The sequence below is a fragment of the Miniopterus schreibersii genome (assembly GCF_964146895.1).
Source record: "Miniopterus schreibersii genome assembly, chromosome: 11".
NCBI lineage: Eukaryota > Metazoa > Chordata > Mammalia > Chiroptera > Miniopteridae > Miniopterus > Miniopterus schreibersii.
The window spans coordinates 71,166,786-71,194,227 of NC_138111.1; the positions used below are offsets into that span (position 1 = coordinate 71,166,786).

At 40.7% G+C, this 27,442-nt stretch overlaps 2 protein-coding genes across 4 annotated transcripts in view; one reads left to right on the forward strand and one right to left on the reverse strand.

Annotated features, from left to right (window-relative positions):
* The window catches only part of CENPP (centromere protein P), a 215,107-nt gene that overhangs the window by 94,497 nt on the left and 93,168 nt on the right, over window positions 1–27,442 (forward strand). The gene's annotated exons all lie outside the window — the stretch shown is intronic.
* Window positions 502–24,964, reverse strand: ASPN (asporin). Of its 2 annotated transcripts, XM_081150850.1 has the most exons (9): window positions 24,701–24,964; window positions 16,977–17,255; window positions 14,231–14,343; window positions 10,095–10,308; window positions 8,753–8,863; window positions 4,686–4,779; window positions 3,901–4,039; window positions 1,572–1,775; window positions 502–1,133 (listed from the first exon to the last, which is right to left on the reverse strand). In XM_081150850.1, the coding sequence occupies exons 2-8, from the start codon at window positions 17,224–17,226 to the stop codon at window positions 1,578–1,580; spliced, it is 1,119 nt and encodes a 372-aa protein (XP_081006976.1). In that variant the 5' UTR covers window positions 17,227–17,255; window positions 24,701–24,964; the 3' UTR covers window positions 502–1,133; window positions 1,572–1,577. The 2 variants fall into 2 exon arrangements, with proteins under 2 accessions (XP_081006976.1, XP_081006975.1); XM_081150849.1 differs by having other exon boundaries at window positions 502–1,775.

Consider the following 27,442-nt stretch of genomic DNA (forward strand, 5'->3'; position numbering starts at 1 on the left):
TTGCCCATTCTTGACCTGGATATCCAGACCTCTTCTTACATACCTGTTTCTACTCCACCCCCCAAATTATTTAAAATATAATTTTTAGGTAGTTTAACATACAGGTGATTATATTTCATAATTTGGAGTATTTCAGTACTGTTATTAAGAATAAGCATTACTGTAGAATAGTCAGGGGGATGTAAAGTACAGCACAGGGAATATAGTCAGTGATATTGTAGTAACCATGCATAGTGTCAGGTGGGTACTGGAAGTAACAGGGCATCACTTTATAAATTATATGATTGTCTAACCACTGTGCTGTACACCTGAAACTAATACAAAACAATATGGAATGTAAACTGTAATTGAAAAATAAAATTTAAAGAAACAAACCAACAAAAAGAATAAGCATTAATACTGTGCTAAGTATATAAACTAGAGTTTATAAATATATAAACTAGAGTTTTCTGAAAAATGGTTCCTGGGTGGGAGAAGAAAAATTAAGCCGAAGCACAAACGTTTGATTTCAAACCAATATTTTAATGTTTTCCTGATTTTCTAGTTTCACTTATGTTGAATGCCAGTAAAAAATACATAAAGCACTCTTAAGTTTTATTTAGAGCTTCTAGTTTCTGTGTGTTTTATTTAATGCTCTGCCTATTTAGTTATACCAGGTGTGTTTTTCAGAATTATCCAGTCTGTGCATATTTGAGGGCACAATTTGGTGTAGAATTTAGAGTGACCAGGCTCTTCCAACCAAGGCCTTACAGAGGAACATCTTGAAAATATTCCTTAGCGTTGAGGTGACAATGTTATATAACCTAACAATTGACATACTGTTAACAGCTTATAATAACTGTGATAATAAGAAAGCATGAGTTACAGATTTTATGTAAACACTCACTATGCATTTTATAGAGGTTTTATAATTGAGTAATAATTAAAAAAAGAAAAGCATGTGCTATATAGCTCAAATACCAGCTCTTGTGAACAACATCTGTCGATTGGTGATAAACACTTACTGAAGAATTTTATTATAAAGGGCTACTTTTAAACATAAAGACAGTGAGGCTCTGAGATGTGAGAATTTGAATAGGAGTATATCACCATGCGTCAGCATTGTTAGGAATATCACAGTGCTGCCCGAGTTCCTAAAGAAAGAACAGGAATAGTTTACTGTATGCTTCGTATCACTGCCCTTGTCAGTTTTGTTTTTTTAATTGCAAATGAAAGCACAGATTTTGCTAAGTTAAGCATTCCATTTACAGTACAGTTCTGTTTAACTGATAACAAAGTATTAAATACTGAATGTCTTTTTTTTTTTGAGAAAGAATATTCAAGCATGAGATGTATGCAAAATCATTTGTATGCAAAAGAAAATTGCAGTTGATGCTTGTTTCTCTTAATCCTGCTGTATCAGTAGTTTTGCAAAATTCTGATGAAATTTTTTGTCCTAAAGTAAATCACTGGTTGTACCACATGGGGATAGATTTTTGCTTCTGAGCATAATACCACTGTTCTTAATAGAGTTCAGGTATCCCAAATGTAACAATTTTTAAATTTTATATTAAATGGATATTATTAATTACCAGTCACTACTTTCTGAAGTTCCCAAGCTGAACACTCATTCTACTTAAAACACAACGAAATGTTGCAGGTTGTACTTCCCTGTACTTCATTGGGTTGCCGAATAAACTTATTGCACTGTATAAAGATTTCTTCATCTTTGGCACTGTTGGGCAGAAGTCATTCACTCCCACTTTCGTAATTGAATTAGAATGAAGGAAGATTATCTGTTGTAGTAGGAAAGGGATGGATTTAGAATACACAGTAAATGTAAAAAGAAGATTCTCTATTTATAGTTCATGGGTTTATTTTACACTGATTTCTATGTATTTCACTTAAAATACATGTACTCATTTATGATGGTAAATAATTTAACAGCTCAGGTTCATATGCTATATACAGACGTATTGTGTGTGTGAATGAAGTGTGCTGTGGACTCATGCACACCACCTGCTCAGCACCACTCCTTTTCAAGACACAGCTGTAGGCGTGTGTGCGTGCCTGTGTGCGTGTGTGGTCTCTTCATTGCCACATGTACAGTACTGTGTTTTAAAAGTGTTAGAAATGAGCAGAAGAATGGAATGGAATTAGACCTGCAATATAAATGTGAAGAATTGTTAACATTTTCTGTGATCAAGGGAGAGAAGTGGAGAGCTGCTTTTTTGTAAGTTTTTTTATAAAAAACAAACTTATCAACATCTTAAATACGTATCTGTAATATGTCATCAATAGTTGAATCTTTATTTTCACTAGTGGACAAAATACAATTTTATAGGCTGTCTATATGTCTTTAGATTAAATTATTACTCGGTGGACAAAATGGAAATTTCCCTTCATTCCCTTTAACATCCCTTTAAATTCCTTCTTTGGTCTTTTTTTGGCAACTGAGATTTCTGTGAAGTAAAAACAACCTATTAACCGACCAGAAAGCATTTTGGCATATAAAAATGTAGGAGCATTTTGGTTCTGGCTGTTATCTAGATTCTGCCTTTACGTCTTGGTGAGATTGATCTGAGCCAGTTACAAGAACTCTAGGCATTACTAAAACCTTTAAGTTTGGTGTTGGAGTCTCCTGTGCCCTCTGTTGTGGGGATTTTGTGACAGATGCTTTCTGGAATTCCTTTGCATTTCCTACAGCTCAGTGTCAGCTCAAGGGGTAGTTCACAGCACTGGCCTCGTTGGGAGTGGGAAACAATGCTGGGCATGGGTCTGTTTGCTTTGTGGACATTCACTGAATTGTGCCGTTATGACTTGTGTTCTTTGTGTTACAATTCTATTTTATTATTATTATTTTTTAATGCTAGCAAGAGTATGGGTAGATTTAAGAGCTTCCAGAATCTGGGATCAGAGTTGTGGAGTTAAGTATGTAAAGATGGGACAGCTGGAGAGAGGAGAGGCTCAGATCCTGCTCATGCTTGCTCCTTAACAATAGACGTGTAAATGTGGCATTTGAAAAAGTCAAAGCAAAAGTTGTAACCTTGAGATGAAAGATGAACACCCGCGTATGGCATGTCCATATTGATGGCTTGTATCTCAAAGGAGTGTAGTTAACAAAACTTGCTTATAGATAAATAGGAAAGAAATCTAGAGGCAAGTAGCTCAAAGCCCAGCTTTGTTCTCAGTATGTTTTTGCTTCTTGGAAGATGAGAACATTCTACAGCAAGGAAGGCATATGAGAAAAAGGGAGTAAAGTGAGAGGGGGTTAAGTAGGGATTCTTAATTTGATGTCCGTAGATGAGAATCAGGGAGATCTGTGATACTTTCAAAATTGTGTGCAAAATATTGTCTTCATTTTTGTTCTTGGGAAGATCTTTATGCGATTATCCAAGGACTCTCTGGCCCCTCCCAGGTAAGTCAGGAGTTGCCAAATTAGAGAGAAAAGATTTCTAATAATGAAGAGCAAAAAATGTGAACCTATGATGTTCTAAATACTGACTTTTGATTTTATATTCTGGCCTGAATTTTTAAAAAAGCATACACACTTCTAGTCTAGCACCACATTGGTAATGAAAATACCTAGGACCTCGTCTGCACAGTCTGCCTTCATGAAATGTTTTCAGAGTGAAAGGATATGTGAGCCTACTTGGTTTCCTCCTGACCAGTCCTGCCTTTGTGTAGCCACTGCCACCCCAGTACCTCTGCTGCAGTGGCCTTAGCAGTTTCAGTAGGAAAAAGGGAAGGGTGGAAATGGGTGCCTGAGTGTTTTAGCTGATGTTTCTGTAGAAACCTTTCTCCTAATGCTCTCCTACTTTACCCTTGCTACTTGCTTGGTCTTTGCTTTAGGTATAATAGGTTGCATAAAAAGAAAGAAGAGTACTAATATCTATAAAACACACAAGTAGAATGTTTTACCTGGAGGTATTTCAACTCCTGTAATCCTGAAGGGATTTTTTTTAGTTTATTGTTTTCCAAGTGTATTTCTCTTATTCGTGGTATGTTAGCAAGACTCCCATTTTCGATTTCTGTGATTCTGTTGTTTCCTAGGCCCAGCCTAAAAATGATACAAAATTCATCAACTGTTAAACAGATGGTGTGATACAGTTAGCTGAAAACACAACTGAGTTAGAAATATAAACATGTCCTGTTTATATTTGTGGTCGGAGAAAGGTATTTCATGGTTTTATTTGACAACCATGGTTTTATTTAATAGCCCTCTCATCCAGTGTCAGAAAATCCTTTATGTAACCTGTATTTTAAGAAAGGTACATTTGATAAATGTCTTGTGCCCTGGACAGCTTGGCCTGCACACCAGAGGGTCATGGGTTTGATTCCAGCCAAGGGCATGTTCCAGGTTTGATCCCCAGGTCGAGGCACATGCAGGTGGCAACCAGTTGATGTCTCTCTCTCTCCTGTCTCTCTCCCCCTTCCCTCTCCCACACACTCTAAAAATCAGTGGAAAAAATATCCTCACTTCTTGGGTAAGGATTAAAAAAAATCAGGAAAAGAAAAGTGTTTACACCCTGTTGGGTGGCCTTGTTCATCGTCAAGGCAGACGAACACAGTCCTTCCGTCTCCCCTCATATGCCCCGCAGCAACAGGGTCCTCTCGCTTAGGTCTCTGTATGCCTCCGGGGAATGTCATTAATGTCTTCATCATGTAGGCTACTACTTGTAAGTAAGGATTTGGGGAACTTTTACCTTTGCAGATCTTTGTATCGTTTAAAATCCTCGAGTTCCACAGTTGAAATTTTATTGTAATCTAAATGAAGCTCTAATAAAGTTGACGGTAGTTCTAATAAGGAAAGAAATGTATGTTAGATCAAGTAAGGTCAAGCCCCATTGATTATTTACTTGTTAAGTTTCACATTATAGACTCAGGTAATTTTTTAGGACTCTGCTTTTTAAGTACTTTTTATTATGAAGAATCTCAAACATATGCAAAAATGGAAGCTAGTATTTTGAATCATCCTGTTCTTGCCAAGCTTCAACAGTCCTCTTGATTTCCCCAGTCTTGTTTTATCTCCCCCGTTAGTTATTGGTTATTATTATTGTTTCATCTATCCCACTGTTATAGATTATTGGTTTTTGGGGTGACGGTTAGTGAAATTAAATCGGTTTCAACTGTACAATTCTATAATACAACATCTGTGTATTGTATCGTGTGCTCACCACCCAAAGTCAAGTCTCCTCCATCACCACTTACTTACCTCTACCCTCTTCTACCTTCCCCCACCCCCTTCCCTCTGGTAGTCACCACATTGTTGTCCTTGCCTATTAGTTTTTTTGCTTGTTTGTTTTTGCTTAATCCCCTCACCTTTTTCATCCAGCCCCCCAACCTCCCTTCCCTGATTATTGATTATTAAAATTAGTTTATTTGTTTTTACTTATTCACTTGTTTTTTTGCTGATATATTTAAAATTAAATTATATACATAATCATATTTTACCTGTACAGTCTTCAGTAGATGTCTCTAACTCATAAAGTCATCTTCTATTTATATAACCAATATCACATCTAACAAAATTAGTAACAATTATTTACTATCGTCTAATACTCATTTCCCTGATGATCTCAAATACATTGTTGATTTGTTCAAGTCAGGATCCCAGTAAAGTTTACAGAGAACATTTATTTGGTTCTTAAAATATGTTCTCCTATTACATTCTCCCTCCATTTCTCCCTCTTCTGTTGCTTTGTTTCAAATATTGATTTGTTTGAGATACCCATATGTGGTAGTTTATCATGGTCCTCTAGCCCCCTTATTTCTAGCAGTTAGATTTAGAGGCAGGCCAGATTACACTCAGAAGGATCACTCTTCCACCTGATGGTCTTCTCACTCATTGATGACATTAGGAATGGGAACATGATGATTTCCCTGATTTTGTCATTCTTTAGGCATTTATTAGGTAGAATTCTTCTCTAAAAAATTTTTCTTCATTAATTAGTTACTCTGTAATGTACTTTTACAGAAAAGCAGCATTAATGCTTGATTCTTTCAAGAAATGAATTAGTGCAATGCCCAGAGGTGACCAGTGAATTTTTTAAAAATATCATTATGAACACGTGGGATTTTACTCTGTCTGATACATTTGGTTCACTGCAGTATTTGTCCTTTTCAGTTAGTAGTAGTTTCTGCGTAAATGAAGAGAAACATCTCTTAACTGCTTCCTGTGCAAGCGCCACCTGGCACGTGCCCTGTGAGTGTTTGCGCCTTCTGTTCCTGACCCTGTGTGCTCTGACCCCAGCCCTCCCCAGATTAATTGAAGCTGGAACGTAAGGGAGTAACCAGAAAAGTCAGTCAGACTTTATTTGATTAGTCCTATGTCGGACCTTGTATTATTTGTAATACTTAATATTAAAAATGTAAGGTATTATTTGTCAACCAAAGGTTCTAGGTAGCAAGCTGAGAAAAGAATTATATTTTTCAACTCTTGCTGAAACATTTCCTTCCTATATTAGTGGTAAAGACTGATGAAGGCGATCGAAGCATCTTTATAAATATCAGTATTCTTCATGGCTGAGTTTATGTTAATTCTGGAGTCTGTTTTGAATCATGCGTACAAAACCGATAGGAAAGTTTCAGAGCCTGCCAGCCTGTTCTACAGCATGTCAGAGCAAGTCAGAGGAGAGAGAGATCTGTTCATGTTGAGGAGTCAGGGAAACTCCTGGGGTTTGCAGAGTTTGAAGGGACTTCTCCCCAGGGCCTGGAGAAGGTAGAAAGTGAGCAAAGGTATGAATTTGGGTAGCAGTCGTTGACTGCCAACAACTACCTGCATACTTTGATACAGACATTTTTCTTCCTGCCCTGCTCCAGACACGCCCCTCCTCACCCCACTCCACACTGTTATGAAGTAGAGTTTTCCAATCGAATAGGAAGGAAATGTGTCTCACTCTCTTCTTGTTACCTTGTCAGGTCTGGTGAGGGCTCTGGTCCTAGTTCATCCTGCCACAGGGGGTGGTAATGGTTGAATTATAACATTTAGGCAGTCAGCCTTAATATTTTAATTTTTTTTTAGTTGATTTTAGAGAGAGGAAGGGGGGAGGAGAGAGAAACATCGACCTGTTGCCCCACCCACCCATGCATTCATTGGTTTTTTCTTGTATGTGCACTGACCAGAGATGGAACTTACAACCTTGGCATATCGGGACAATGCTTTAACCAACCGAGCTACCCAGCCAGGGCTAGCCTTAACATGTTAGCAAATAAGTTACAAAACAAAAAACTGGAGTTTTAATATCCTAGGGACCTCGAAGGAGTAAGTTGAGCGATTTTATTCCAGTTTAAATTGGAATATTCCTTTAGGCTTTGGAAAAATCTTGAGAAGTTAAACCTTCATTTTAAAGATGCACTTTGAAACTTGAAGAGAATTGCAGTCAGTATGTTTTGCATTGTAGAAAAGTGCTGGTGTAAATCTAAAGAGCAGGGGCAGTCTCCGGTTGTTGGAGCCACACCCTCCTTCAGCACCTCCTCTCCTCAGCCTCCCCGCCTGCCGTCCTGCCCTCTGCTTGTTCCCTCTTACCCTGTGTTAGCTTCCAGCATATGGAAGGAATTTTATGTATTTAACTTATTAGGTAGAGTTTGTAGTTTTGTTGTTCTTAAAGATGAGAAGGTAAATATGTGTAAAATTTTAGAAAAAGTCACCTCCTTGAATGCTGAATTAAGGTGGGTCTTTAATTGTGTAGTTCTGAATTAAACTGAATTTTTTCTGTATAAAAAATTTTCCCCTTTTACAGGTAAATTTAGATGATTTTTCTTCTATGCAAAAGATCATTACTTTAATAATAGCTGCCCTGCTGTATTTTTTAAATGATAAGTTTATGTTTTATTAATTTTCTGGATGAGATGGGTGGTAGAAAAAGGTTTATGGTGAAGTTGCTGCTTTTACTGTGGATGCTGAAAGGCAGAGCCATGTGGGAGAAAAACATGTCATTAACCCTAGGGCTTATTTCTGATCCAGGTAGTTGGCATAGCAGAGAGGGAGAATGCCCTTCCTTGTCAGGGAGGAGGAAGGCAAGAATGAGCATGGGTCCTGAGGAGGGTAATCCTCTCCAGATGATCACCAGACTAGGAGCGTGGAGTAATGCAGTGGCAAATTGGTCCAGTGGCAAACTTAAGAAGCATTTTACTTGGAGGCTCCAGCTTCAGGTCGCATGATAGTGTGGTACTCATTCTGGTAACAGTTATGTCACAAGAGGGTATTTCCCAGGTCCCCAACCTTGTCCTCAGTCAGGCCTTTCTGTGCATTGACTCATTATCTGCACAGTGACCCTGTGGGCACAAACAAGCACCGTGCCCAAGTTTGTACTCATCCCTGCCAGAGCCAGTCTGTCCCGGCCAGGCCGCACGGGGCCACCCTGCAAACCACAGCTGCGCGCCTGGGGCGGGAGTCTGTCGCCCTATGCATTTTCCTCTGCTTTCTTTCCTACAGAATTCTCACCTCTAACAGGTACTTTACATGATGACAAAGTATAGGTGAGTAAATATCAGGAAAGCAACGGAAAATTAGACATTTATTTCTTCTTAATGTTTGTTACTCACTGGGGAAAAGAAGATTCTTGTTTCTTACTGACCAAAAAAAAAGGACTACCTATGGCTCTTTATGGTGTTCATGAGAAAACACTCAATTTCATACTACACTGACCAGATACACTGGTAAAAAGGATTTTAATTACGGTGTGGTTTTTACAGTGTATACAGTTTACAGCATTACATTTAATTACCATTTAAGGTTGGCATTAAAAAAATACTTAAAGTTAACACAAACCTTTAGGAATTGAGGTCAGTTTTGCTTCTGCAATTCTGATATGGAAGACTGTCACCCCTTCAAATGCCCCTGGCTCGATCCCGTTACTCTCAAGAGGGTTTGCACTCATTTCTGTGGGGAGATAACATAATTTAGTAAATGTGTGGTATAAGAAGGAAGGAGCATTGCTAGACTGCTTCACTCAGTCTCTCTGTTTCTGTGTCTCACTCCTTATCTTTCTGTTGGTCTCAGAAAAAGATTGCTTTGTATTACGTAGGTTGGAATATAATATAATAACAGATTTGCCATTTTGCTTTAAATCAATAACTTATTCTCTTCCAACTGTAAGCATGATTAAAGACTAACTGTAGTAATATTACTTTAGAAAAATCATCCTTGATGTAATTCAAAATATTTGTGTTTGCCAGTGTACATTAGTTTGTTACCTAAACTTTTAAAATTATAAGTCAATTATAAATTGTTACTTGATAAACAGAAAAATAACTGAGGAAATGCCAGTAAGTGAGACTATTTGGTAAGTGCCAGGCACTTGGCTGAATTAAATAAGTGAATAAATGAATGAGAATATTGTTCAGGAATTTTGAATGGATAGTGAATGGGGAGATGGCATAGGTATTCCATGGGTGTTAGAAGAAAAATAGGGTGGGCCCTGGCTGGTTTGGCTCAGTGGTTAGAGCGTTGGCCTGTGGACTGAAGGGTCCCAGGTTTGACTCCAGCCAAAGGCACGTACCTCGGTGACAGGCTCAGTCCCTGGCCCCTGTCGGGGGGTGTGTGGGAGGCAGCCAATCAATGTTCCTCCCCCTCCCCCCTTCCTCCCCCTCCCCTCCCCCTCCCCCCCTTTGAAAAGCAATGGAAAAAAATTATTCTCAGGCAAAGATTAAAATAAAAATAAAAATAGGGTGGAATTTAAAACATATGACAAAACGTTCCTTAGCTCAATCTTAAAGCAGATAACGAAAAGTTACGTCTACATTCCAGACAGTATCTAAATGAATTTCCTATCCTGTATTTGAGTAGTTTATATAATACATTAAAAAGACTACCTTTACATTTATAACAGATTTTACCAGTTAGGGGGCAATCAGGAAACAGAAGCACGCTAGGTATTTAAGAGAGGAGTCTTGAGAGTTTATGTGTGTTTGTATATATTACAAAAGGCCTCTTTCAGTGCTTTAAATTTTAATATTTTAATTGATTTATAAATGGCCTATCTAGGTAAAGAATATTAGATTCAAAAAATTTTTTTTAAATTATCAGTCTTGAAAGTTAATGATGATAAAAATCTCTGCCTCTGTGTATTACTTATAATTTCTTAATATCTCATTTATTTGCAAAAACTTACCCAGAACATGTAAAGCATTCATTCCTTTGAATGCTCCCTTTTGTATTTTCTTAACTTTATTATTATGAATTCTGAGTTCTGCTAATGATTTGGGAAGATTAAGTGGTATTTCATTTAGTTGATTGTGGGACAGATATAATCTTCTCAACTTCTTTGTGGTTTGAAAGGCTTTTGGATGAATCTTTGTTAGCTTGTTGTTGTTCAGGATCAAAGCCTAGATGAAGCATAGAAAGTTACACGACATTAGGGCATGGGTTGATTTACCAGTTCTATAGTGGTCAGTCACTCATGGCAATATATGCAAGTTACATCATTTTCTGTACTTGATTAACAGTGTAAATAATTCCTCAGCCCAATATCAACTAAATATATTTTACTCACTACTGAATTGGAACAGTGCAAAGCTTTAATGATTGGTTTTGTGTCTTTGGTTTATCTTTTAGTAGGTGATGTATTCACTGGTTGAGGATCCCTCCAGTTTCCACTGTCCTTTATGGAAGTGGTTGATGGTATTATCTTTATATTACCTTAAAATCTGTTCACTTTACAAAATTAAGTTTAACCTCACTTTCATGTTTCCTAATGTTTACCATTTTTCCTAGAATATAGACCTGTCCCAGTAAACTCCTACAAAGTGCCCTCAGACATATTTAAGACCTTGGGGACACAGTGGCGGGTCCTGAGGAATGACTCAGCCTTTTCTCAGTTCTGTGGTTATTTCTCAGTGTGACCTGGCAGCAGCCTTTAGCGGAGACACCAGCTGAGAGTAAAAGAACTTGTAGCATAGTGGCTCTGCCAGCCTCTTTGTGCCCAACCCCTTCGCACCCTGTGGAGGGTGCTGGCTGCTGCTCTCGGTCCCCTGGGATATCGGAGCTTCAGAATCAAAACTGGGAAGGCGCTTGGCCGCCAGGCTTGTCTCTCACCCTAGTCGTTATTTCCTCTTCAGAATGGACATGGCTTAGGCCTTGTTTCACACCCAGGGTTTGCAGCGGTGTCTCCCCAGGGCGGTGGCAGGTGGTTTAACATTTCTTAGGGCTTCTCTCCCTCTCTGCTAATTTAGGCCCTCTCATTCTCTCAGGGCAGCTCTGATTCCTTCCATGCATTTTGTCCCTGGTCCCATTCCGCAACAATCTTCCATAGTTCCCAGACTGAGTTAATACGCCTTTCTGGTGCTATTCCTGTGGTTGGTATTGCACAGAAGAAATACCAATAAATGCTTTGTCAGTTAAACTCCCTTTATTATGTTCACTTATTTCCGTGTCGGCCCTTTTATTGCTCTTCTTTCAGACATAACAGTACTGTTAAGTTTTTACCTGGGAAAAGTTGGGCCTAGGAGAACAGATGAAACTGCAGTTGCTACCAAATGGTAAAATGTGCTCCTTTCTGAATGTGTGATGCCAGTTAAGAGTTTGTTCTCTTTTCCTTTGGTTATGGTGAAATGTGGGGCCAGGCCAGGGGAGGTAACAACTTGATGAACCTTTCTCAACCCCATGAGGTCAATTTTGCAAAATTATTTCTTTCCTTAGTGCTGAGGAAATGGGCACAGTGAAGAAAAGTGACTTGCCCCTGTCTGGCCCATCCTCACTGCCCTCCACACTTTGCTCTCCTGTGTGTACACTTCCTGCCGTCCTCCAGCCACTGTAGGAGCCCTGAGGGAATGTGTGCCTCCCTTAGATCCATCCATCCTTGTCTCATCCCCCTCTCTGGTTGAGACAAGCAGTTGTCAGAGCTTCATAAAAGGATTTATAAGTAGTATAAAATGGGCTCAGAGTTTTTATATAGTGCCATCAAATGCTGCCCAGCAAGTTAGGTGAGCAGATTGTCTCCAGTACACCGTACTTTCAGTGTTGGCTTTTACATGATAATTCCAAAAATGGTAGCCACAGAGCCCAGACAGTGCAGTTCTGGGTAAGGCCAGAGGATGAGAAAAGTACAGCCTGTTAGAAGTAGGCCACTACGAGGATGTGGCTGTAACAACAGGCTGAGTGGACTTTGAGTGTGTGTGCAGTGATCTCACTCTTCCTCAGTGTTACATTGTCCTCTGTGTAAGAACCACAGCGCTGAAGAAGCAGCTGAAACATAGTATAGAGAATTCACAGAATATCTAAAAACATTTAAATTTTATTTAAAGGTAGGTACAGATGGTACTATAATTAAATAAATGTTTTGAAATATACAGTGTGCCCACAATTCAAGTATAAAGTATATTCTTTAAAAAGTACTTTACTACATTGGCCAGTCTGGAAACAGGCTGATGGCAATAATAGTTAATGGTTGGGTGCTGAGCACCTTGCATGTATGCACTCATCTAGTCTAAATAACTATTCTGAATTCCATGCTGTTGTTATACCCCTTTTACAACTGAAGAAGGTTAGGCTCAGAGAGGTAAGCCACCTTCCCAGTGTAAACTTCTGGTGGAGCCAAGATTTGAGCCCAGTTCTGCCTGGCTGTAGAATGCTCACCTCCAATACAGTGCCACATAGAAACTGATGAAAAGAAAATTAAGGAGGCCTAAGACGGCTCTTGTCATCTTTTTTATTCTTATTGCTCAATGATTAACAGGGGTACATGTGGGGTAAGTCCCTGGAATACTCCTAAAATGTAATAGACAATGCTATGACAAATTAAAAACTTTTTATGGTTTTGGTATTAGATGTGATGTTAATTGCTCTTGTGGTTGTATAGCTGAATGTAGACATGGTAGAAGCATTCACAGGCTGTATTTCCAACTCATGAGGGTGGAATACTGGCTTTGCTATTCTCCAAAAGTTTCTGTGTCTGAAGTTAGTACAGTAGACTAGATGGATCCTCAATGGAATCCATCGTGCCATTTTTCTGATTGTTTTAATATTTAAGTGAGGGCTCAGTTACACGATATAAATATATGCTCTTCCAGTTTTTCTGCCTCTCTCTCTTGTGTCTCTCTCTTATATATGGAAACTATGGTGTATATGAAACTTAACCAAATCTCAGCTCTCTGCATGGGACATTTGAAAGAAGGGAGTGATCAAGGCCTCACAAGCCCAGATGCCTGGAAGTGCAGAGAAGAGAATGACTTTGCAGTGAGGCTGACTTGGCTTTTTTCGGGTGCCATCCCTTACAGGCAGGCTTGGTGTGAAGACTGAGCAAGAGAGCCTAGTAAAGAGCATCCCTCGTGGTGCCTAGAACATGATCAGCCTGATTGTTGTTCTTAGTCATCCTGCTGACTCACAGGTGCTGGTTTTCGTAATGAGACTCAATAGTCCTCCTTTCCTGCTGCTGGGACGCATCGTAGGCTCCACGCACTGACCCAGGGGTAACAGGTAGGCAGGGTGGCCTCAAATCTTTTAGCTAAGGGAAGAGAGCAGGCCTGCTTGGGTGGCAGCAAGAGACATGTGGTTTTGGTGCCTCTACCTTGTCCTCTGCAACTTCCCTGCAGTTGACAGGCTTTGCATTTTTTCTCTCCAGCACAGTGTGAGAATGTGGAAAATGGCCTGGAAGAGCTGTATTGGCTGAATACTATGCTGAGGGGAAGAGATGATACCCCATGCCTGTGACAGTATGGAGTCAGGCTCTCCCCTAAACTGAATTGCAATTAAATTAGAAATTTTACTTGCTAAAACCTAGAGTCTCAAAATATTAAAAAGAGAAATAAAAATCTTTTAAATCTTAGAAAATGAAAATATTCGATACAGTAAAGAAATTTTTTTTTCACCTTTAAAGGTCTAGGAAAAAAGCCATGCAAATATATATTGTCAGATATATTGCATGTGCTACTGCTAGACATTTCTGGTGCCTTAAGGTAAATCAGTTGGTTTTGGTAAGGATTTTCTTAGCACTGTATGTTAATGAGTTCCTGTAAATAATCATAACCTTATTCTTTTTAGTGTATAGTGCTGTGATTACCTAAACAGATCATAAGCTCATTTAAGGACAATTTACTTAATTCTTAGCCCACTGCCTTTCACCTGGCTGTTTATAGTAAACATCAGTTGAATTAAATCTATAATTTTTCATTAACTAGAACATGCTGAGTAGCAGGCTTTTTGTCGTTCACACAGAAAAGTAAGACTGGTTTACATAAACACAACACAGTTATTTTAGCATTGATAGAGATTTTTGCTTAAATATTTGAAAATATGAGCACATATTCTTACATAAAGTGAAGTGAGTCCTTTAAAATCATTTTCTTTGATTTCCTTAATTTTATTGTTTTGAAGGTCAACCATTCGAGTATCCAATGGAATGTTGCTTGGGACAGAGGACAAACCTGAGAAATAAACAAACGTTACATATACCCTATGTGCTGAAGAGGAGATGCTAATACGTTAGAAATGTTCATTGTTGTTAGAAGTACATGGTTACCATTAAGTAACAGATGACTTATCATGTAACACATAACAAAAATACTGTTCTTTGGAAAGGCCTAGAGACCTTTCCCAGTAATTTATTTTTACAAGGTGTCTGGCTGGGCCTGGCTGTCACTGTGGGACTGATGCCAGGCGACCTGGAATAGAGGGCCCTTCAGCACGCCACCGTGACTGCAGGAAAGGGTCCAGCGGCTGCTGTGTGCCCTTCCGGCTGAGGAACATTGCTGCTTGTTGCAAATTTTCAATCTGTTGTGGTACTAAATTGGAACCTGTGGGTTTTGATCATTTTAAGAATGATCTTCTTTGTGTAGGTACTCAATAAATGTTAATTAAATTATTTTTCCCTCTTGGAATCAAAAACAAAAAAGAGCAGAAAATCACCAGGAGCTGTACCTGGTGCATATCTTCCTTTCTTTGCTATTCCTAGATGGCCGAACATGACTGTCCCTGCTGGTCCTCAGATTTTCCAATACAGTAGTTACGCTCGATGAGCATGGGGTCTTGTATTTTCCCAATATTTTATTGTTCAAATGTAACATAGAAAAGCTGACAGAATTTTACAGCGGAAATCCATATTCTCTTTGTACCATCATCATTTTACTATACTGTCTGTCATCTCATCTTCTATGCATTTTAAAGTGAGCTTCAGGTGCTGGTGCACTTTCGGCGGAGCCCTCCTTACTCCTGAAGAGTAGAGTTCTGTTAACAGCCCCAGTGGAGGAATTCAGCCTCTGAATATTGGGACTGTCAGCCTGTCACTCCACAGCCTTCCCTCCAACCTTTAAGACTAACAGCCCTTTTAAGAACTTGGACCATAGATGGGAAAAGAGAAAGGGGTTAGTAACTTGATGGGCTAACAAGGTAGCGGTTTTGTTAGGAAGCCCTGCAGAAGGGCCTGGTGACACAGACTGACAAGCTCTCCCCCTCTACTCCTGATGACACTGGGAGCTCTGAAAAGAATCTCGTTCCTCAGGGAGAAAGAGCCACAAGTACCCAAGCTCTTTCCATTGTCTGTGGTCACAGGGAGGTGTGAGAGGTGTCAGTTAAAGGCATGTGCCAGTACAGGTTTTTATTTGGTAAGCTAAATATTCAGGAACACACTGTTTGCAGCCAACTGCCTGTCTTGAATAGTGTGGTTTTTCTCAGTTCTTTGGTGGCAGTCGTGCACTGGAGCAGAGCAATGCAGTGTTCCTCCCGCCTTCCCATAGGGGCAGATGACCTGCTGGGGAGTGAGGGTGCGGCCTCAGCTAAGGACAGCTGTGCTGAAGACTGGTATCTCCTCAGTCACAGCCTACCCTGAGCCAGCCCAGTTTATGGCCAGCTCTGTTAGAGTTCACACGGCATTTTTTTGTTTTACCAAGTGTTTCCACATACCGCAACTCTTTAGGCTAAGGTTAGAGTTGTGTTTCTTGCCTGGGTGCAGCTTACAAATGACAGTACATCCTGATGTTTCCTAACTGTAACCGTCTCTCACAGCAGGTCTGTCTCAGCCTCTGCACTTCTCCTTCCTGCTGCTCTTCCCACACTCATCCTGCATGTGCTTCTAGACTAGCTTTTCTCAAATATTACTTCAGCTTATCACCTTATCACCTCTTTTCCACAACAGTGCCAAAGGTAAAGCTTAAAAACCATTTTTTCCTAACCTGAATATTCCATAAGACTTTCCCACTGATTCTAGCTCATAGTCTTTCTCTGAATGCTTTCTGTTCACCTTTGTCATTTGTCCCTTAATAGCACACTGTACTAAAGTCTCCAGAGTGGGTTGTAACAAGCTTTGACTCGCGCCATAGATTCTGGAGCAGTAGGCAGTGAGTCTAAACTTTTCAGAGGCGCCGTGTATGCATAAGCACTCTGCAAGTGGTCCTCGTGGGCCTCCAGCCCCCACACGGGGGTGGGGTGCAGACCTTGTCTTCCTACAGTGTGGCGCATTTGAGTCACCCCCTCATTTGGAAATAGCTAAATACAGCAACTCTTGATGTAAATTTCCATCACACCCTCTTTTTGAGCAGGGCGTGAATGTGCCCCTCTGTTTGAGAACACCTTCACTAAAGTATTAAAAAAATAAAATATTCAGCAGAGAATTACACATTTTTAACAGACTTTAGAAAGTAATTTAGTTCAACCACTTCTTGTCTAGACAGTTCTAAATTCAAATCACTGAAAACAAGTAGAGAATTGTCTTTAAAATGTATAGGTTAGAGACTTCAAATTCTATAACCTATTTATTGTCCTGGACAGTTGATTAATTGTGTTATTGTAGAATTTTACTAGAAAGCCTGATCTCAACCTTCTGACACCCTAAGATAAAGAAACTATAGTAACATCCATTCTTTCTGAGGGAAATGAAATCAAAGCACTTTGGTTCAAATTTGGGAAGAGAAGGAAATGTTCTATATATGAAATTTTCATTGTTTTCCTCTGATTTTCTGGATATTCAAAATAAGTTTGCATGTTCTGTGTGGTTTGTTACATTTTCCAAAAATTCAACTGTTAGAATGGCATTATACCCCAAAGCACGGTGACATGTTCTTACCTAGATCAGAACAGTGCACCACTCTTGAGTAGCACTGGCATCCGAATGGACATGTTGGGAACAGATCGAATGGGAAAAAGGGGTTAATTGGCTCTCTTGTTGGAAAAAGAGAGTTGTCAGCATCAGTGTCATCATCATCTTCACCTTCCATGTCCTTCAGCATCATGTTCTTCAGGGTCATGTATGAAGGGCCAAAGAAGGGTTTGGCAGAGCACACAGCCAAGAAAACTAGGAGCAAACACTCCCTCATGTTGTCTTGTGTATAGGACGAGTCTGTGACTAAATAGATATTGAAGATTAAGTTAACAGTTAGACATACAATTCTGCACCTGTGCATTTCTTAGAAGTGTCATTCTTGTCCATTGCTAGTGTGAGAGTAAATTTATATAATGTTTTGGAAAGCAATTCAGCAGTATGTATTACAAACTTTAAAAAGACCCTTGTTTTTCATATGGTAATTATGAAATAATTCTAATGTGCATAAAGATTTTCATCATAGAATTATATATGATAGCAAAAAATTAAAGATAATGCTATGATTAAAGGGAAATAGTAAAATGAAATAAGGTATATTCCTGAAATACTTTGTAACCCATAAGATACTTGCATAGATGTTTTAAAATATGAAATATTATTTTTTGAAATGAAAAATATGAAAAATCTATACATACCAAACAAACAAAAACCCTGACACAAATAAACCTAATTGATGATAATCTCTGGGTGGTAGAATGATGGCTTCTGTGTCTTTTTTTAAAAATTTTTATAATGAGCAATAATTACAACTTTAAAAAAAAAAAGATTTTTAGAGAGAGAGAAAGGGAGCAGGGGAGAGAGGGAAGCATCAATGTGAGAGCAACACGTCGATCAGCTTCCACCTGCATGCCCCTCCCTGGGGATCAGGGATATAGCCCGCAGTTCGGGCAGGTGACCGGGAATCGAAACAGCAACTTTTCAGTGCACAGGATGATGCCCAACCAACGGAGCCGTGCCAGCCAGGGCAGTTAGTACAACTTTTATACTTTGGAAACTAATGAGTATTTTTAAGATAAAACCTGATTATCATAGCTGACTGTTCCCCATTCCTTCCATTGCCTTAATGTCTACGCCACTTTCAAAGAAAAATCCTCACGTCCCCTTGGCACAACATCTGGAAGTTTTCTTTAAACAGCCCTCTCCTCCCCAAGCTCACTTTCAGATTTGGTCACTTTTTCCACAGTGTCATTTGGGTTTCTTTCTTCTAATCTGTTCCATTGTCTAATACCTGATCCAAAGCATCTAGTTCCAGACTGTTCTTTCTTACTCATCTTTCCACTGCGTACTGTTTGTTTATTTTGGGTGGGGGTCAGTTGTATTTTTTAAAGCTCACACAAAGCTGGAATGTATGAGTGATAACCTTCTGAGTATGGATTTGTTGTTAATCTGATTGTAGATATTCCTACAGATGTGTTTACTTATCATGATGTCTTAACCATCACCTGTGAAACATACATTCTTTGTAATTTTCAAAAATTAAAAGCATTATGAAATCATCCAAAATAGATATATGCCAGTCTTCCCTCACTCACCCAGATGTCCCTTAGCCAGGCCACCCAGCAGTGCCACTGGCCTGTCATGCCCGAGCACCAGACAGCGCCGTGGCTGTCTGGCTTCCAGAAGCAGTCCTCTGGCCCGGCCTTTGAAAGACCTGGCCCCCGAGTCCTAGAGTCATGCAAGCTGCTTATAATTTCCCAGAACCCCAAATCAGCTTTAACATCTTTTTCTGGACTTAGGAATCAGAAGTGAATTAATTAAATTAAAACATTCATTTATATGTGATATATCTTCTAATCACCAGAGGAAGGTTAACGTTACTTAATTCTTAGAAATCTAAATGGCAGCTTGAACATTTTGCACGCCCTGGCCCCTGTGATAACCCACACTCAGTTGTGCTAGGAAAGAGGAGATTATAGGACATGTCAGAATGGCTACAGCTTTTTATATTTTAATAATCCTATTCTGAAGTCCCACTTCAGAACTCTGCTGTATTATGGAAGTATCAATTACAAATTTATTCTAGATGCATCTCTTACATTAATCAGGAGGAGTGGGATGTGCAGAGAGCTTCAGTGGCTTCCCCAAGGCCACACAACCAAAGAAAATTAGAACCTGAGTTAGAGTTCATGTGTCCCAACCCATTTTCTGATTCAGCCTACGTGGAGCCCTCTACTTTTATCCCAAAATCTAGTGGCCTCCCAGGCACATTCTGTCATTTGTTCCTCTCCAGTCAGTCTGCACATTGTTTTCTGGTAAACACGTGTACAGAAAGGGGCTCACTCACAGCTTGGGCTGGGAGAGCGGAAGTAGTTGTGTGGTCAGAGTCCTATGGTACAGAGAGAGACTGTGCCGGCAACTCAAAGCCCAGCAGCTTCGGTCAGCTGTCCCAGAGGACAAACAGGTTAGTGCTCTGTATCTCTGGGATCCTGGCGTGGGTGGCTGGGTAACTGGGCTTCTTTTCTGATATCAGTTGTCTCTGGCACATTATTTCTGTTTCTTGGCTGCCTGCCTGACTCTTACCCATTATGTTTCTTGACCTTAGGCTTCTTTGTGGTTCCTGGCTCCTTAATGCTTGGTCCACAACTTTGCCTTGATCTCCAAAACTCTCAGCTAATTCCCTTCTTCGTCCTTAGCTAAACCAAAGCTTATCCCTGTTTCCAGTTTATTCTTTAACATTGTTTGCATTGCATCTGTGTCTTCTGGGGCCATAGCTGCCCTGACCTTGTCTGACCTTGGCATAGAAGCTGCTGAATGAAATGCCATTTCAGATCCTGTCTGTGGCTTTGTTTGAGGTTGCTGGAGCTTTTCAGTGGGCCTCTCTCAGGTACCCGCTGTGTACCAGGCACAGTGCTGGGATGTAGGATCCGTGACGTGGAGCATGTCTGAGCACTCCTGATGTAGATCCCCTCCCTGTCCTCCTCCCTGTTCAGAAAACAGAACCACAGCCCCCACATACTCCTCTCAGGAAAGTGGGATTGTTGTCAAAGTTAGTACTTGGTCAGGTGAATTAATAGAAAAACTAAAAAATACATGTCCAAGTTAGTAAATAGAACTAAACTGCACATAGGCCGTGCTGACTGTGTATACTGTGGCTCAGGCAGTGGGGAGGAGTCTCCAGATGTGTGGTTCTCAGACCCTGAAAGTAAAATTTTTCACCATAAGCCTGTATACTCTTCAAAAACCCTCAGCCTGCTATTTGAGTGGAAATGAAGACATTTATAAAAGATAAATGCACTTGAAAAAAGAGATTGACGTAGGAGCACAAGACTGATAAAGAGGGACAGTGGGATTGTGAGTGAAGGATTGTGTTGCATTCTAAGTGTTTAAAACCATCCCGTCAACGAAGTGGTCTTTGCCCTGGTCCCCTGTACTGCTCCTTCTCCCCCCCTTTCCACAGCGTTAGACAGTACAATTAAAGGTTCCCACACCTGTGCCCCCGAAAGTCCAAGAACAGTGCCCACCGGGGAAGTTATTTGGGGCCACAATTTCTAGAGTGCTACCCTCATTTATTCTGATCCTTGAGAGTTTGGTTAAAAATCTGTTTTTGAGTTGGTTGGTTGGTTGGTTGTTTGGGTTTCAGTATTTTGTTTTTTGTTAATCCTAACCCAAGGATATTTTTTCCATTGATTTTTAGAGAGAGTGAGAGAGGGAGGGAGGGATGGAGTAGGGAGAGAAGGAAACATGGATGTGAGAGAGACACATCGATTGGTTGCCTCTTGCACGCACCCCTACCGGGGCTGGGAACAAACTTACAACCCAAGTATATGGCCTTGACCAGGAATTGAACCCACGACCGTTTGGTGCCTGGGCCAATGATCTAACCACTGAGCAACATCAGCCAGGGTGAGCTTTAGTATTTTCTTATAGAGATATAAGGGCTATAGTTTCCCAATCTAGAGCAGAGAACTCAACACTTAATATACCTGAAATAGACCTAAGAAAACCATAGAACTTTTTTTTTTTTTTTAATATATCTTTATTGATTTCAGAGAGAGGAAAGGAGAGGGAGGGAGAGAGAGAGACAGAGAGAGAGAGAGAGAGAGAGAGAGAGAGAAACATCAATGATGAGAGAGTCATCGATTGAGCCCACAACCCGGGCATGTGCCCTGACCGGGAATTGAACCCCGATCTCCTGGATCCTAGGTTGACACTCAATGGCTGAGCCAGCCGGGCAAAAACCATAGAACTTTTAAAAATACATGTCAGAGGAATGTGTTAGCCAAAGTAGGAAACCAGGAACACGTAGGCTTTCCCTGTGGCCTTCACTCCTGCAAACCCCATCTTCCGCTTCCTGCTGCGGTCATGCCCTGTGACCTAGGAGGACCTGGGCACGGGGTGTAGGCTAGGATGAAGAGCAGAGTAGGTGTGAGCGACACGGAGGGACACTGGTGTGAGGAGCAGAGCTGGGAGGACACAGAGAAGCCAGGCACACGGGTAAAGGAGAGGAAAGGAGCCGGGCGTGGGAGGGAGGGGTGGTTTCTCTTCCATGTCCCCTCTGCAGGGCTGCTGACCAGCTCACCCACGGGTCAGCCGTGTTCTCCCTTCCTTTCTCCCTTCCACGCTCTCCTCTCTTACAGCGACTGTTCTGAGACCTCCCTGCCTTCAGTGAGGTGCAGACTGGCCTGCTCACTTGGACAGTGGTGCACTGGTGGTAGTCCAGCAGCTTCTCAGCCGCTAGTGGGGGGCAGCCGCCTGGCATGCCCTCCGGGCCCTGCGTGGCGAGTGAGAGAGGAAACCTGCGGAAGCAGGAAATGCCATCCAGGTGGAACTTCCTCCTAGTGCTGGAGGTTCTTCCAGAATGTCTGGACAGATAGTGCGTCCAGTCTGCCGGCAGGACTCCAGTGAGAGGACCCCGGGAGCAGATCTGTGGTTGATAGGAAATTCTTTCTAGTGAAACCAGAAGTGCCTCTCGCACATTGTTCTGTCTTTACTAGTCCTGTCTTCTGTTAGCCGTGTGAGGTTATTCTTATGTTTTTGTATTCTCATACCGTGATTGCATGAGGAATTCACCATTTACACCCTTGATCTGAGATGATAAAGACCTGATAAAGTGCAAGTGATTGTAGACCCCAAACCTGACCTTACTCTATTTTAGCAAATTTTTTTTTATCAGTAGAAAAATATCGAATGTCCAGGGGGGAATACCACATCATAATGTTTTTTCCCCTATTATTCAGAAAGAATATAGAGAATATTATTTCTCATTTAAAATGATGTGACTTATTGTTGTCTTATTTTAAGTTTTGCGTTTATTAATATGGCCCAAACTAATATTAGTTTTGGAGGTATTTATATTGTGTTATTTATAAAACTAAAAATATTCAAGTTTTGTTCTCAGGAAGACTCAGTATTTTCCCACTATAGACTAGTTTGGCCAGAGTTTTGTTTCTTTTCTTTTTTTTTAAGTTGTTAATTTTATTAAACCTCAATTCTTTTTTCTTTTTTTAAAAATATATCTTAGTGATTTCAGAGAGAAGTAGGGAGAGAGAGAGAGAAACATCAATGATGAGAGAGTTGTCATTGATCGGCTGCCGCCTGCACGCCCCTGACTGGGGATTGAGCCCACAACCTGGACATGTCCCCTGACTGGGGATCGAGCCCACAACCTGGACATGTCCCCTGACTGGGAATCAAACCCCGATCTCCTGGATCCTAGGTCGATGCTCAACCGCTGAGCCACGCCCGGCCGGGCTGGCCAGAGTTTCTTACTCATGGAGAACTTTGGATTTTGGTTTCAAGTTTCCCTTGATCAGAATATTATTTGGAATATTATTTCTGTACTGCTGCTGTTATTAATTGAACCATGGCAATTAGAGACGTTCCTCCCATTGCCCTCTCTTGACGTCTGAAGAAGCTGAGGCCAGCCTTCTCACTCCTGCACTGCCTACCCTACTGCATGGCTTTCTCCAAGTCTTAATCCCACGGTGACTTCCAGATAGTAACCAAGTTGTCCTCAGAGAGGTCGGGGTGAGAAGTTTGCCCAGGTTCTCAGAACTGGAAATGTAGCTAAGAGTGTCTTTCTGCATTTGCAAAGGCAGGCTCCTGTTTCCCACTTCAGTGTTCCACACACTTGGAATGGAAAATTTGCCTAAGTGAAATGGTATTTCCTGTTAGACACTATTATTAGGAAAATCAGTCACTGCTTTTAAATCTCATGCTTGGCAACTTTTCCCGTGGCTGAAATGTTTCTGTCAGTTCATAAGTGCCAGTAGTAGTTTTCAGTCTATAAATGTTATGTAACATATTCTGTTTTCACGGACGGAATCCAGACTAAATTCAGGTGTAACCAAGCAGGGCCTTGTAAGCGGGCAGGCAAGTTAAACGTCCAAATGTGCATTTGGAAACTTATTCACAGTACCTTTTGGTCATGGAAACAGATACTTGTATAGACTATACTTTCCTTAAAGAAACAGTTAGCTTTACCTTAGAAGTATAAATAACATCTGATTAAAGAACTTGGAGGCTGCTTTTCCTTTCATACCACTTTTGTGCATCAGTGTTTCAGTGCTGTCTGGCAGCCTAGCTGTTGTCTTAACAAGCACAAACTCCTCCCTCTTCATTTCTCTGCCGTTTCCAATAGTGCCTTAGGACTCGTGCTTAGAAAAGTAATCAATTTTGTCTTAAATCTCAGATCAGGTATCAAATATTCTGTTATATTTTTCATATGCAGTAGTTAGTTGTAATAGAGACTGCACATCCCCTCATCTCCCCACCACTGTGCAAGGCTGCTAAGTACTGGAAACAAAGATACCAAGATGCTTTGCATAAGTGTGGGCTTCTGATTTATTCACTTAAGTTTTATTTTTAGAAAGATGTAGACCCCTCAAGTTTTTTTGTGACTTAATCCTACACAGATGGCCACGTTCCTGGTTGTCACACCTCTGAGTAGGTTCACAAGAAAGAATGCTCTACTCTGTTTAAATTATGAGGAAGTAGAATATCAAACACATTGTTTACCTTTTTTAATCTAAGATTTAATACAAAATTAACTTTGGGATGGGACAAAGGAAATCTTTGTTTTAAATTCTGACTTCATGGAGTTGGTGAAAAGAAGTTTCTAATTTTTTATGTTGAATATAGAGCTAAACTGTTGCTGATATTTATTCTTTCTTGGAATTATATGGATTCTGTTTCATGTGTACAGTGCCATTTCATTACCTGGAAAGCACTTACCATAGGAAAATAGGAACATTCAAATGTGTAAGTAAAGATGACATTTGAATGGTTCATATATTTTAAATACATTAGAAAATATCATAGTTTTACATTTCAAAAGAAATATTTACTGTTTTATTTAATGTATTTGTGATATTCTTATATTTGTGAACATCCTTATCATTAATTATTAAGGCAATATTATTTTCCTAAAAGAAGATACAGATATTTGTTTAAATGATTTTTAAATCAACCATGTTAGCATTTATGGTAAAGCATCATGACAGGTTTCCACTTAGCTCTAAAAAAGTCACAATTATATTAAAAATAAATTCATTCTATTTAAAACAAAAAGCTAGAGTAATGTTAAGTTGTTATGTAATTAAGTAATGATATTTAAGAAATTATACAGATAAACTTTAAACTTTATCCTATAATTTACAACAATTTATGTTAACAATATTACTGTCCCCTTAGAATTGACTATAAGATAATTGTATACTGGTTCCTGAAAAAAACACATGAAAACATACCTTGTAAGAAGAGAGTAAGTCCTCATGAAAGTAGGATTTTCCACCATGTACTACTTATCTGCAATGTCAGTGTTCCCAGGTACTGTTTAAGGAGAAAGGAGGAGCTGTCACATTTACAAGAAGCACTCCCTCAGCAGAGCCTGTGTGGCTGCACCCTGGGTGACACTGGAATGAGCTGCTCCCACAGATTAGTCCATGTTAGTACTGAGAAGCAAGATTAAAACTTGTTACTGCTCATGTGTTTTCCATCACTGTTTGTATTGTAGCCAAGACTTCTAGCTAAACGAGACGTCTACTGGAAGATCCTGAAGAAAAAAGAGCTCTTAATAATACATGGCAGCTGGCCATTGAAAGCGCAGGGAGAGTCATTCAAGAAATACCTGATTTGAAAAAATACTTTATGAAACTCTTAAATGAATGAATACTTATAAATTACAAATTTAAAAATTGCCCTATGTAGACCAACAGAATATGTATCAATCTTGGTAAAGAATACGAACACTATTGAAATGTAAACCCCAACTCCAGTGCATCTGAGAAAGGAACCACACGGTTATTTTCCCCTGATGGCTGAAGCTGCTACATCAAGCATACTTCCCAAGATTCTCTTTAAAAGGGTTTAACCCTGCTATAGGCATGTCAGGGCAACTGTAGGCCAGGCCCTGTGTAATGCCCTTGTCCCAGCCTACAGGCTCGGATACTGGCATAGATGCCTGGATCCAGGTGATACCTGCTTTGATTTTTCCTGTTCAAGAGAATATCAGCTGTGACCACACAGGTTTTAGGGAGGACTTGGGAGCAGAAACACTCCACTGTCTCAGCAGAAGGGAATTGTTAGCACACCTTTCCCACTTACCCCAAGAAAATGCCCAGTTCCTACATAAAATAGGCCTCATCCTTCGATTCGAGAGGGGACATTTTCCTGCATCTGGTGAGAAAGACTCACCAGTGCCAGTGATGCCAGTGGGTCTTCCCGGAGCACAGGCTTTGGGGCCAGCCTGTTGGCAAAGCATGTTTCCAGTCAGGTGGCAGAGTTTGTTCTGCATAAAGATTCTGACAATCCTATCCCTCCGCTCAGAGAAATGGCAGTCACAACCATAGAGAGAGAGCACTGTGCCTCAGGTGTGTAAGGTGGTCGGCCCCAGCCCAAATAAAATACCATTTCCTGGACCTAGAGGTGGACAGTTTCATATGCTGGCCCCCGAAGAGCTTCAGGTCTGCAGCCTAGGAGGGGTGGCAGTCCTCCAGTTTGGTAAGAATGCTCATGTTCTCATTTATTCAGTTACGTTTAGTTCAAAACATGGTTCTTGTTTTGAACTGAACATGTTATCTTTTATTTTTTTAAAATATATCTTTATTGATTTCAGAGAGAAGAAAGGAGAGGGAGAGAGAGAGAAACATCAATGATGAGAGTCATTGATCGAGCCCGCAGCCTGGGCATGTGCCCTGACTGGGAATTGAACCCTGATCGCCTGGATCCCAGGTCGATGCTCAACAGCTGAGGCACGCCAGCCGGGCTGAACATGTTATCTTGATGAATTGAGACATCTTGAGAGTTGACCTGCATTTTATTAACCTGAGTTCCATCAGAGCAGCAGCTGTAAATGGGAAGCCCTTGGGCAACATCTTATTTGTCCTGCACAATGTTTTATATTTTAACTTTTAACAGATATATATTCTTAATGGTACAGCTCAATTAATTTTTACAACCTGAACCTTGAGCAAAAACTCCCTCTCCTCCCAGAGCCCTCCTCAGAATCAGTCTCTCAGAAGGGCCCCTTCCTGGCTTCCAGCACCGCTCTTGTTCCCGGGACTCTATCCACTTAAAAGGGTCAGTGGTACTCTCTCTTCTGTGTGTGGTTTCTTCATTCAATGCTGTGTTTTTGAGACCCTCCCACGTCCCTGTGGTTAGCAGTTCTTTGTTTGTTTTCATTATCGTATTGTGTTCTATTGTATGAATATGCCACAGATTACATACTTTATATACATAGTCAACTGGGTTCCTTTCATTTGTAGCGCAGCTGTGAGCATTCAAACATTCTTATTGTCTGAGGCTTATGTGTATGAATTTTATTAAATCTAGTTGCTGTATTTAAAAGTTGGGAGGTTTCGGCTTCTTTTGAAAAGTAAAGCTTTGCCAGCATGCCTCCTGTTTTGGCCGCCCCGCTGGGCTGGGGCTGAGTAGCAGTGGGAGTGTGCTTGCCCCCTTCCCCTCTGCCTTTGCCTCTGCTCGCACAGTCGGTCCGGCACTCTCCCTGCTCTCGGCTGGCTGCACAGCTCTTCTAGGTGGGCTTCTGCCTCTGCCTGCGGAGCTGGGAGGCGCTTCCTGGGAGGCGGTGTTTAAAGGCGTGTTGCACCCTTCTTCTCCTTTCCCCTCGTGTGCGCCCTGGGTTTGCCGTCCTCCCGCATTTGGCTTTGATCTTTGGTCAGAGGGCCTGGGGAAAGAAACTGGCCCTGGAGTGTAACAGGGGCTCGGGGGTAGTGGATTTGGTTTATCCCCTCTAATCTGCAGTGTGGCTCGGGATCCCTCCCAAGACACAGATCCCCTGCATAGTCAGGACTGCAGGGTGAGAAGCTTCACCTCACAGCTGTAGAGATGGCTCAGCACGCACTGGCACACCATTCGGAAAGGACCCGAAGTTTCCCCTGCAACCTCACAGGGGGTCGTTCCAGACTCAGCAGTGTACCTCCTCTTCCCTCAAGTAGTAAGGAGAAAATTTTCTGCTTTTCGTTCCTGTAGGG

Coding starts and splice junctions, on each gene's coding strand:
- ASPN (XM_081150850.1), bottom strand. CDS start 17,226: ATGAGGGAGTGTTTGCTCCTAGTTTTCTTGGCTGTGTGCTCTGCCAAA. Junction 14,344..16,976: donor GGTGCACTGTTCTGATCTAG/GTAAGAACATGT, acceptor TTTATTTCTCAG/GTTTGTCCTCTGTCCCAAGC. Junction 4,040..4,685: donor CGATACAAAGATCTGCAAAG/GTAAAAGTTCCC, acceptor TATCATTTTTAG/GCTGGGCCTAGGAAACAACA.